This window comes from Chlorocebus sabaeus, chromosome 10 (genome assembly GCF_047675955.1).
Source record: "Chlorocebus sabaeus isolate Y175 chromosome 10, mChlSab1.0.hap1, whole genome shotgun sequence".
NCBI classification, from domain to species: Eukaryota; Metazoa; Chordata; class Mammalia; order Primates; family Cercopithecidae; genus Chlorocebus; species Chlorocebus sabaeus.
Window position 1 is genome coordinate 121,196,701 of NC_132913.1, and position 12,757 is coordinate 121,209,457.

General features: G+C 41.9%; 1 protein-coding gene across 1 annotated transcript in view; it reads left to right on the plus strand.

The window, feature by feature from the left end:
• The first annotated feature begins 3,085 nt into the window (after positions 1-3,085).
• The window catches only part of LOC103218110 (UDP-glucuronosyltransferase 1A6), a 104,311-nt gene continuing 94,639 nt past the window's right edge, over positions 3,086-12,757 (plus strand). The window contains exon 1 of the mRNA XM_007966703.3: positions 3,086-4,488. Coding sequence (XP_007964894.3) covers positions 3,628-4,488 — 861 coding nt within the window. The 5' untranslated portion in view covers positions 3,086-3,627. The remainder of the gene's footprint in view (positions 4,489-12,757) is intronic.

A 12,757-nucleotide genomic window follows, 5' to 3' on the forward strand; every position in this document is an offset into this window, starting at 1 on the left:
CACCAAGCAAGGAGTATTGGGAGGCTTATACTTAAGACCTAACTTCTCTGATGGCTTGCAAGTAAGGGTTTTTAAGGGCAAGGACACATTTTAGGAAAACAGAAGTTACAAGAAGAAATCGCAAAATCATCGCAAATCAATACACAGAGGTTACACATCGGTTTGGTCATGAGAAATGAAGGCTTGCAGGTCATAGGTGAATTCAAAGATTTTCTGATTTGCAGTTAGCTAAGGAAGAGAAGCTTCATTTAAAATTTGGGGTTAGCAGAAAAGAATGTCAGCTCTTGCTCATGAATGTGACTTCCTCCAGGAACAAAGAATGGCTGTCAGAGTTCAGTTCTCGGTTCCCTTTATCTGAGGTCTGCCTGCCAATGGATCCATTTGGTGGAAGTCCAGGTTTCCGAAAAACAACTCAGGGACCTATGTTAAGATGTAATCTTTAGTTTCTATAGGGAATCAAGCATCTCTGGACTCTAACATCCTTGGCCCTTGTTTTAGGCTACCATTACCTTCTTGCTTATCAAGTGCCTTATTTATTTCTCAGGGTCAGGTAGGTGCCTGCAATTTCCTTCGAAAGAACCCAAGAATGTCCTTTATTTCCATGTTTGGAGGAGCCCACAGGCCCCTAAAAGGGATTCCTGCTTCATCTCACCATTTTGGACTTCCCTCAAGATCTGGGAACAGAGCATTCTGACTTCTGCAGCCCCACCCCACAGCATATCAAATAGATTAAATTGCTCCCACATCCCATGTCACATATGTCTGTGTAACTTGGTGAGCTAATCGGTAGTGGATTCACTGACATGTAGTTACGTTTTTATAGCCATTTCATAAAATATTCATAAATTCAATTTTGCCATTTTAGTATTCTAGATTCAGCAAATTTCTTTTTTTAAGTCTCAAACAATTTGCAGGTCCTTTGAAATCTTGCAGGTAGGTCCTGGCTCCATTACTTATGGGTCATAGGTCATACAAGGGTCTGAAAGAGTGAGCACCTTAGAAGCAAACCTCTCCATAGGGTCCACCTTTCCAGACCTTCCTATTCCCAACATGAAATTACCTTCATGCACATCTTTGGGTCTCTCCTCTTTTCAAAATGCCAGGTATCCTCCATTTACTTTTGGGAAATCTGCTCTTGCCCACAGAGATTTGTTTTTATCTTAGGATTTACTTCTTTCATGCCACTGGAATATGTCCCAAGCCTGAGTCATTCAGTCAGCAGCAATCCCTGAGGAAAAAATATCGGCCTTTGTGTGATACTCAGGAGATGCCTGAGGACACCTTGACTCCCACAGCACCAACCAGGGCAGGCCTGGGTCTCCAGTGGAGCTACTCTTTAGGGATCATAATTATGACTAACAGACACGCCAGATTCCTCTGGCTAGTCTCCAGTGCAGACACACACACACACACACACACACACACCATTCTTAGTATAGTCAAAGCTCACAGGAGAAAGAAAAATGTTTTCTAATACCTTCTTTATTTGCAAGAAGGTGTTAGGGATTCAAGGGATGATATGCATAGTGATGTTAGTTTCTTTTCTTCAACTCTTTCCTCCAACTCATGTTCTGTAGGGACTTCTGGAACTAAGAACAGGACCCACAGATGAGCCATAGGATTTTCAGAGCAAGGCTCTGCTTGGAAGGGCCCAAACCAATGTCCACAGCACAGTGGAGGTCTAGTATAAAGAATGTGAAGTTTGTAGCATCTCTTGATCCTGCTATTCCTACATGCTTGCTTAAGCCGTTCGTCCTCTAGATGAACTGTTCTTTGAAGGAAACCTGCCTAATGTCTGCCTGCTCAGGAAGGTGGACCTGAGCTCTATTCCCTTTGCAACCTTCCCAGAGTCTTATTGCTATCTAGATGAACTCAAAGCAAGATGCTGCCACCCCCATGACTTTGATCATTGTAAGCTGGCAATCCTCTTGGGAGACTGCTCCTAGCTTGGACTGACCTGAGTCTTCGCATGCCTTGAACAATGAATTTGCATCCTGGTTATGTTCCCCGTGGGGGCCAGCCCTGTCCTTGGAGTGGCCCCTCTAATCATGTTGCTCAGGCTTGTCCCTTCCTGGGCCCCAGAACACCTCCAATGCCAAACTTGTAGGTGAGAACAGGACGTTGCATGCCAACCAGGTGTGCGTGACTAGCTCTGGGCGAGTCTGTTCTAGTAATGCTAGGCACCACATCTCACTGCGACAGCCTAGTTTCTACACAGGTCTTGCTCTGGGACCACCCTCAGCAGTGTGATTAGCAGGCAGGGCCAGTGTGACCCTCCCTTTCTGGGCCTCAGTTGAGAAACCTGAAGCTCAGGAGAGGAGTCACTCCCCTGGCTGATGGGTGGCTGGGCCGGAAGCGGATACCAGGCTTTCTGACTGCAGCTCTAGTACCTCACCACGTACTGGCTAGAGTTACACTTCTCAAATCTTAATTTCCTAAAGGCAAGTAACAGTTTGAATGTTGTTATATTGTGATGTATAATAAGAAATATATATGTTTGTCTTTGTTTCCTGGCCAGAGCTCCTGAAACCATAAGTGGTGGGAGCCATAAAGGTGAACAGAGAATCTTTTGTTTTTCAAAACAGATCCATTTCCATCACATTTAAGTTTATGTAAAGGACATGTAAAGTCTCTAAGGATGAGGGCTGGTTGCCAGGGAACCAAACCCTTGCAATTAGAGGGAAGAAAGGAGAGAGTGATTGAAGATTGATTTGATCACCAGTGGGCAACAATCTAATCAATCATGCCTACTATGTAAGGAAGCCTACATAAAAACTCAAAAAGGCGGGGTTCAGAGAGCTTTCAGGTTGCTGAAGGTGTGGAGGGTGGGGCACCCAGAGATGGCAGATGGGGCTCCATGGCCTTACCCCCATATCTTGTTCTTTGTACTTTTTCCTCTGGCTATTCCTCTGTGTTGTTTGCAATATCCTTTGTGATAAACCAAACCTAGTAACTAAACTGTTTTCTTCAGTTCTGTGAGTCATTCTAGCAAATGATTGACTCCAAGAAAGAGGGTGTGTGAACCTCTGATTTTTGCCAAGTCAGACAGAAGTTGTGGGTAACCTGGGAACCTACTATTTGCAATTGGTGTCTGAAGTGGAGGCAGTCTTGTAGGACTGAGCCCTTAACCTGTGGGGTCCGTGCTAACTCAGAATTCAATTCAGAATGGAATTGAATTGTAGGATACCCAGCTGGTGTTAGAGAATAGGTCCATGTGAAATAAAATCCCCACACATCATGGACATAACAGACAACGTCAATGATGAGGAATCCAGCAAGTTCGGGATAGAGAATTGGCAGGGGGTCTCCAGGGGTCTCTCCAAGTTATCTTCAACGTGTTGCTATAACTTTTCTGAGAGGGAGAGGCAGACTGGTGGAGATGAAGAGAAAATCCTGGAAGTTCAGGTGCAAGTTGACATAGGGTGTAGTTGATCCATATTCACTGTGTGCTTAAAATGGTTAAATATTAATTTGGGTTCTTACATATTAAAGGGCAAAATTCAGAGCAAGGGAGAGGTAGACAGGGCCTGTGAAAAGCAGTGGTTAGTTTAGGGAAAACAGCTAGGAGCCCTGTGATTTGGAGCGTGAAAACTCTGTATTACTGTTGTTACTTTAACTGTTTCCAGGATGGCCTGCCTTCTTCGTGCATTTCAGAGAATTTCCGCAGGGATTTTCTTCTTAGCACTTTGGGGCATGGTTGTAGGTGACAAGCTGCTGGTGATCCCTCAGGATGGAAGCCACTGGCTTAGTATGAAGGATATAGTTGAGGTTCTCAGTGCCCGGGGGCATGACATTGTAGTGGTGGTGCCTGAAGTCAATTTGCTTTTGAAAGAATCCAAATACTACACAAGAAAAATCTATCCAGTGCCGTATGACCAAGAAGAGTTGAAGAACCGTTACCAATCGTTTGGAAACAATCACTTTGCTGAGCGATCATTCCTAACTGCTCCTCAGACAGAGTACAGGAATAACATGATCGTTATTGGCATGTACTTCATCAACTGCCAGAGCCTTCTGCAGGACGTGGACACCCTGAACTTCCTCAAGGAGAGCAAGTTCGATGCTCTTTTCACAGACCCAGCCTTACCCTGTGGGGTGATCCTGGCTGAGTATTTGGGCCTACCCTCCGTGTACCTCTTCAGGGGTTTTCCGTGTTCCCTGGAGCATGCATTCAGCAGAAGCCCAAACCCTGTGTCCTATATTCCCAGGTGCTACACAAAGTTTTCAGACCACATGACTTTTCCACAACGAGTGGCCAACTTCCTCGTTAATTTGTTGGAGCCCTATCTATTTTATTGTCTGTTTTCAAAGTACGACAAACTCGCATCAGCTGTCCTCAAGAGAGATGTGGATGTAATCACCTTATATCAGAAGGTCTCTATTTGGCTGTTAAGATATGACTTTGTACTTGAGTATCCTAGGCCAGTCATGCCCAACATGGTCTTCATTGGAGGTACCAACTGTAAGAAGAGGAAAGACCTGTCTGAGGTTGGTGGGTTTTTCTTTTGGGCTGTCTTGTTTCTTCCAGGCTCTGTTCTCCCTCACTTATTTGGATCCTTGAGCCCACTGTCCCTTGGAGGATTTCCTGGAGAAACGGTGGTGGGAAAGTGATACCCGGCTCAGAGCAGCAGGGACACATAGGAGACCTGAGGCTGAAGTGGTACATAGGCATTTGGATGAAGACAGGGCTCCTCAAGCCTGTAATCCCAGCACTTTGGGAGGCCCAGATGGGCGGATCATGAGGTCAGAAGATCAAGACCATCCTGGCTAACACGGTGAAACCCCGTCTCTACTAAAAAATACAAAAAACTAGCCGGGCGTGGTGGCGGGCGCCTGTAGTCCCAGCTACTCAGGAGGCTGAGGCAGGAGAATGGCGGGAACCCGGGAGGTGGAGCTTGCAGTGAGCTGAGATTGTGCCACTGCACTCCAGACTGGGCAACAGAGCGAGACTCCGTCTCAAAAAAAAAAAAAAAAAAAAAAATAGGGCTCATGCTTGGCAATAGTAGATTTGCTTAGTTAGGTAATCTGGGGACAGTCACATAATCGTTGAATGAGCCTTAGAAATGTCCTAGTTCAAACAGAGGTGAAGGCTTGACTAAGGGAACAGGTCCAGGTTAAAATCAATTTTCCCGACTCTGTCGCATGCTTTGTCTCTGGACCTTAAGCCAAGGACCAGCAAACTACAGCCTGTGAGCCCAATCTGCCCAAAGGCCTGTTTTTCTGTTTGTTTTTTGTTTCCTTTTATGTTGAGACCTGTTTGTTTGTTTGTTTGTTTTTGAGACGGAGGCTCGGCTCACTGCAGCCTCCTCCCCTGGGTTCACGCCATTCTCCTGCCTCAGCCTCCTGAGTAGCTGGGACTAGAGGTGCCTGCCACCTTGTCTGGCTAATTTTTTGTGTTTTTAGTAGAGACGGGGTTTCACCATGTTAACCAGGATGGTCTGGATATCCTGACCTCGTGATCCGCGTACCTCGGCCTCCCAAAGTGTTGGGATTACAGGCGTGAGCCACAGCGCCCGGCCGAGACCTGTTTTTATATGGCCCAGAGTAAGAATGGTTTTTATAGTTTTAAAACAATTTAACAATGAAGAATATGTGCCATGGATGTATTTGGTCTGCAAAGCCTACACATTTACTATCTGGCCTTTTCAGCAAAAGGGGGATGGCCTCTGACCTAAGGCAAGTGTTTACGGATGGCCTCCTGACATGTAGGAAAAGGGCCCAGAGTTACTTTGGAAAATAAAAATCTGTGAGTTTTAAATTTTAATTTAAATATTTACACCTTTGAAAGGCTTCAGGCAACTCCCTCTATCTTTTATGCCAGATTTTCTTTTCCAGTTCCTCTTTTTATCAGAGAGAAAGCCTCAAACAGGTCCCAAAGACCCTTACCTCTCTTCTTTACACCTGGTGATTTCTCTGTTAACAAATTGAACAGTTGGCCGTAGCCACTGTGAAAAGGCAAGGGTGAGGAGATGGGGATAACTGAACTGGTTCCAGGGAGTCTGGGACATGAAATAAAAACTTAGAATGTCAGGAATCTTTTTATTGGGACATAATATAGTTGTACACATTTTGGGGGTTCGTGTGATATTTTGATACATGTATACAATGTGCAATGATCAAATCAGGGTAATTAAGATATCCATCACCTTGAACATTTATTCCTTCCTTATGTTGGGAACATTCCCATTCTTCATTTCTAGCTATTTTGAACTGCAGAATACTTTCTTGTTAACTGTAGTCACCCTACTGTGCTGTCGCACTTTGGACTTACTCATTCTATCTAAGGGTATTTTTGTGCCCATTAACCAACGCTTTTTCTTTTCTTTTCTTTTCTTTTCTTTTCTTTTCTTTTGAGACAGAGTCTCACTCTGTCACCCAGGCTGGAGTGCACTGGTACAATCTCAGCTCACTGCAACCTCCACCTCCTCGGTTCAAGCGATTCTCCTGCCTCAGCCTCCTGAGTAGTTGGGACTATAGGCGTGTGCCACCATGCCCAGCTGATTTTTGTATTTTAGTACAGATGGGGTTTCACCATGTTGGCCAGGATGGTCTTGATCTCTTGACCTCGTGATCTACCCACCTCAGCCTCCCAAAGTGCTGGGATTACAGGCGTGAGCTACCGTGCCCAGCATTCTTCTTTTTTTTTGATCAATGTTCTTTATTGGCCGTTTAGATGTTTTTCTCTTTTCTGTCAAAGTTTTTGGAGTATTACAGATTTTATTTTATCTTATTTCTTTTTTCTTTTTCTTTTTTAAATTTTAACCAACCATTTTTCCCCCTACGTTCCTACTTACCCTTTCCACTTTCTGGTAATTACCAGTGAACTCTCTGCCTCCATGAGATCCACTTTTTTAGCTCCCACATATAAATGAGAACATGTGGTATTTGTCTTTCTGTGCCTAGATTATTTCACTTAACACAATGACTTCCAGTTACATTCATGTTGCTGCACATGACAGGTCTTCATTCTTTGTTATGGCTGAATAATTTTCCATTGTGCATATGTACTGTCTGTGAGTGGAAAACAACACCAACAAAAAACTCAAAGGGTTTTTCTTGTTTTCCCACTCAACAACAAACAACACAGAAGACTTCTGTGAACCAATGTGTGGGTTTTTTTTTTTTTCTCCATACACCAAGCAAGCAGGCAATTCTGCCAGATACCAGCTGGGTGTCCTTTAATTCAGTTCTGACAGTGTCCACCTGAAGATAGCATCAGGTCCCACAGAGATGGGGCTCAGTCCCTAAGTTACATTTGAAGAATATAAATTAGTACAGCCACTATGAAGAACAGTATGGAGATTCTAAAAAACAAAAACAAAACAAAACAAAAAACAGAAATAGAACTGCCCCAATATATCCCATTGCTGGGTATATATCCAAAATAAAAAAAATACATTGAAGAGATATCTGCACTCCCATGTTTATTATAGCACTATTCACAATAGCCAAAATATGGAGTCAACCTAAGCACACATCAACTAATGAATGGATAAAGAAAACATAGGACTGTAATATTGTGAAATATATATTTGGTCTTCATCCTCATTTCCTTGTACAGATTTTTCCTTTCCTTAGTTAAATTTGTTCCTAGGTATTATATATTCTTTGTAGCTTTTGTAAATGGCGTTGATTTCCTTTTCAGTTTTTTCTCTGTTGGCATTTATAAATGCTACTGATTTTCGTAAGTTGATCTTGTATTCTGCAACTTTACTGAATTTCCTTGTCAGTTCTAACAGCTTTTTGGTGGAGTGTTTAAATTTTTCTAAATATATTATGTCATCTGAGAAGAAGAATAATTTGACTTCTTCCTTTCCAACTTGGATGCCCTTTATTTCTTTGTCTTGCTTAATTGCTTTGGATAGGACTTCCAGTACTATGAAGAATAACAGTGGTGACAGTCAGCATCTTTGTCTTATTCCAGAATTTAGAGGAACAGTTTTCAGTTTTACCCTTTTCAGTATGATGTTAGCTATGGGTTTATCATATATGGCCTTTATTGTTTTGAGGTATGTTCCTTCTGTAGCCAGTTTATTGAGAGTGTTTATCATAAATTTTGTTGAATTTTGTTGAATGTTTTTTCAGCGTCTACAATGATCGTATGAGTTTTGTCCTAATTCTGTCAGTGTATTAATATCAATATATCAATACATGTATCACATTTATTGAGTTGTATATGTTGAATCATCCTTGCATCCTGGGATGAGTCCCACTTGATCATGATTAATTATCTTAACGTGTTATTGGATTTGGTTTGCTGGTATTTTGTTGAGATTTTCGCATCTATGTTCATCAGAGATATTGGCCTGCAGTTTTCTTTTTCTGTTGTGCCCTTGTCTGGTTTTGGTATCAGGGTAACACTGGGCTCATAGGATGAGTTTGGAAGTATTCTCTCCTCTTCATTTTTCTGTAATAGTTTGAGTAGAATTGATATTAGTTCTTTGAAAAATGGTTGGTATAATTCAGCAGTGAATCCATCCAGTCCTGGGCTTTTTTGAATGAGAGACTTTTTATTACTGCTTCAATCTTATTATATTGGTTTGTTGAGGTTTTCTATTTCTTCTTTGTTCAATCTTGGTAGGTTGTATGTGTTCAGAAATGTATCCATTTCCTCTAGGTTTTCTAATTTGTTGGCACATAGTAGTTCACAATAGTTTCTAATGATCCTTTGTATTTCTGTGGGGTCAGTTGCTATGTTTCCTTTTTCATTTCTGATTTTATCTTGGTGTTTTCTCTTTTTCTTAGTCTAGTTCAAGGTTTGCCAATTTTGTTTATGTTTATTTATTTATTATACTTTAAGTTCTAGGGTACATGTGCACAATGTGCAGGTTTGTTACATATGTATACATGTGCCATGTTGGTGTGCTGCACCCATTAACTCATCATTTACATTAGGTATATCTCCTAATGCTATCCCTCCCCCCCCCCACAATAGGACCCGGTGTGTGATGTTCCCCTTCCTGTGTCCCAGTGATCTCTTTGTTCAATTCCCACCTATGAGTGAGAACATGCAGTATTTGGTTTTCTGTTCTTGCGATAGTTTGCTCAGAATGATGATTTCCAGCTGCATCCATGTTGCTATAAAGGACATGAACTCATCCTTTTTTATGGCTGCATAGTATTCTATGGTGTATATGTACCACATTTTCTTAATCCAGCCTGTCACTTTTGCCAAATTTGTTTATCTTTTTTTTTTTATAAACAACTTTTTGTTTCATTGGTCTTTTGCGTTGTTTATTTAGTCTCAATTTAATTTGATTCTTCCCTGATCTTTATTATTTCTTTCCTTCTATAAATTTTGAGTTGGTATACTTTTGCTTTTTTAGTTCCTTGAGGTACATTGTTAGGTTGTTTATTTGAAATCTTTCTACTTTTTGGATGTAGGCATTTATTATTAAAAACTTCTCTCTTAGTTCTAGTTTTGCTGTAGCCCATAGATTTTGATACATTGTGTTTCCATTTTCATTTGTTTCAAGTAATTTTTAAATTTCCTTTTTAATTTCAGGAAAATCTAATTAAGAAGTTAATAAGCAAAAGTTATGCATTTATTTAATGATTTCATACTATTGGTTGAATCAAAGCTAGTTATTCCTTCTCCTTGAAGTCTGGGGTGTTGGAAAAAAGTAAATCAAAGTTATTTATTCTTGTTACAAAGAAATAGTTGGCATAAGAGAGAAAAAATATCATTTCTGCACCTTGGTGCCAATCATCTTATTTTTTCAAAAAGTTGTACTCAGTTATATTGAGAAACTGAGCTATAGTGAATGTACTTTTTGAGCCCTGTGACCCTATATCTGGTGCTTGACCTCGTTTGTATCTCAGCTGTATTCCCAGCATGTCCTCCTAGAGAACATTCTGTATTATGATATGAAATTATCAACATGCACTTTTAATTATTAGGAATTAAATTAAAGTGATCAGAATAGAATTTCTTTTGTCCAATAGTCAAACCATTTCAACACTATGAAAAAAAGTGTGTCTTTGGACAGATGGAAATGTCTGGAACCAGATAGAGGTGTCGGTTGCAAAACATGAATGTGCTAAATGCCATGAAATTGTTCACTTTAACATAGTTAATTTTATGTGACTTTGTCGCAATAAATTATTTAAGACAAGAAGGTACATCACAGATCATAGAAAATGAAGCCCTGATTATAGCTTAAAAATGCACTCTTCATTAGGCAAATCACATAATCAGGCAATACATAAAGTAAGCAGAACACAAGTGACCAAGAAAACTTTAAGAACATGCTTAATTTCAGAAATAATCCAAGAAATTCAGATTAATAAACTGTGGAATTCAATTTCACCTATCAGATTAGTAAGCATGCTTTATAGATAACTATTGACCCAACTATAAAACAAATACATTTCTGAAAAAATTGTGCAAAGCCCCCTTTTTTTTTTTTTTTGTTTTTGAGGCGGAGTCTTGCTCTGTTGCCCAGGCTGGAGTGCAGTGGCGCGATCTCGGCTCTCTGCAAGCTCTGCCTCCCGGGTTCACGCCATTCTCCTGCCTCAGCCTCCGGAGTAGCTGGGACTGTAGGTGCCCATCACCACGCCCGGCTAATTTTTTTTGTATTTTTTTTAGTAGGGATGGGGTTTCACTGTGTTAGCCAGGATGGTCTCCATCTCCTTGAAAACCATAGGTTGGTGACCAGTTTTTACATAATGCTATGATGCACAAAGAAAGAGTGTCCTTTCTCATGGTAACCTCTGGGCTCCCAGCCTCGCCTTGTGGAAGAGTAAAGCAGGATCACTTCCCTCTCATTTCCATGTTGGTGTGACTTTGCGACTTTGACCAAAGCTTTACCTGCCTCCTCTGCCCAAGGAGGGACGTGGCCATCTCAGAGGGCTGCTTGGTTTCTGTCCAAGCTGGCCCTCGGAGAAGCGGAGATTCCTGCTGTGAGAACATCAGAGGCTGAGCCACCAGGCAGTCCCAGATGTCCTGGAACAACTTATCCCAGCCCTGCCCAGGGCCTCCTCTCCAGCCCTGTGCACCTTATGACCTGCCCCAAGACAGTTTAGCTTATGCCAGATTCTCGCAGGTGCCTTGCAACCTTTCTGTCTGTCTCTCTGGTCCTCACTTCTTCCCCAGAATCTCATGCTGTTGCATGAAAAAAATAAATAAATAAATAAATAAAATAAATAAATAAGTAAATAAAGAACCTTTGTTTTTAGGCCCTTCTCCTCTTCCTGTAGGGACTTGAATCCAGGCCAGATGCTGGGACACTCTTATGCTGTCCTTTTTGCTATTTTGTTGAGTTTCATCCATCCCAGGGATAACCTCTTTTCCTATTGATATGGCCAGGTTTCAAAGATCTCAATTTTAGAAGAGAATTTAACTTTGCATTTCATTATGAGAAGGGTCATTGGAGTGTTTTTCCTAGAGCAAAGAAGGTCAGAGGTAAATCCTAGTCTGTTCTCCTTGTAATACAAAGAACTGTTCAAGCCTTCAGAAGGACAGGGCCATTCAGACCATAGAGCCAGGTCATGGCCAGAGCTCTGGCTCTGGGACATCCTCTCTTCCCAGCCTGGTCTATAGAAAGGAATAGAATGCAAGCTCAGGCCTAGAGCCTAGCTAGGCCTGAATACAGGCTGAGACTTTCTCGCCAACAGGTAATAAAAACAATGAATGTGGTTTTCTTGCAACATTTTTTACGGAGCATTTTCCCAGAAAACTAGACCCCAGTTCCTCAGGACTAGTTCTGTTCCCAAGTTTCCTCCTCTCATGTTCTGGGTTCATCTAAATGGTAGTTCTCAAACAGGACTAATTTTTCCCCTAGGACAGATATGTCTGAAGACATTTTTGGTGTTGCAACTGGAGAGGCGAAACAGTCAGTAGGATGTAGGTAGAGGCCAGGGATGCTGTTGAAAGTTGTACAATGTGTGGAAAAATACCCACTCCCCAACTCCTAACAAAGAATTACTCTGGCTCAAAATGTCACGAGTGCTGAAATTGAGAAACTCTGATCTAAATCAATTCCAAGTGAATCCAATGGTGTCTACGCAGCAGGGCCCCCGCCTGGAGGTGTGGAGGACAGCAAGGATCCTGTGCCCACCCTCTGAGCTGTTTGTCTCCCTATAGGGGTCTTTGCAAGGAATGCTCGTTCAGGGTGAAATCTCAGCCTTTCTTGGTTGAGCTGTGGGTTCATTCTAGGCAAGTCAGTGGAATAAAAGCCTCCAAATGCCAAGTCATTCCTTTTTTTTTTTTTTTCTTTTTGAGATGGAGTCTCACTCTGTCACCCAGGCTGGAGTGCAGTGGCATGATCCCAGGTCACTGCAAGCTCTGCCTCCCAGTTTCATGCCATTCTCCTGCCTCAGCCTCTTGAGTAGCTGGGACTACAGGCGCGCACCGCAACACCTGGCTAATTTTTTGTATTTTTCAAGTAAAGACAGGGTTTCACTGTGTTAGCCAGGATGATCTTGATCTCCTGACCTCGTGATCCCCCTGCCTTGGCCTCCCAAAGTGCTGGGATTACAGGCGTGAGCCACTGCGCCCGGCCCCAAAATGCCAAGTCATTCTTAACAGGCACTTTTTAAAATACATGACTTAGGCCAATGTCTACAATGACTTTAAAATTCTGCCTCTCTTTCAAAACGCTGTGTTTATCTTTATGACTGATTACCTGGGCCATTTCCAGGCATGTGGAACATTTTGGCAGCAGTGTTTCTGTTAACAGATAATTATCTAAAGAGTAGCTGAATGCTAGAATGATTCAGTTAAAAAAAGTATTCAACATGAGTACATAAAAGCCTA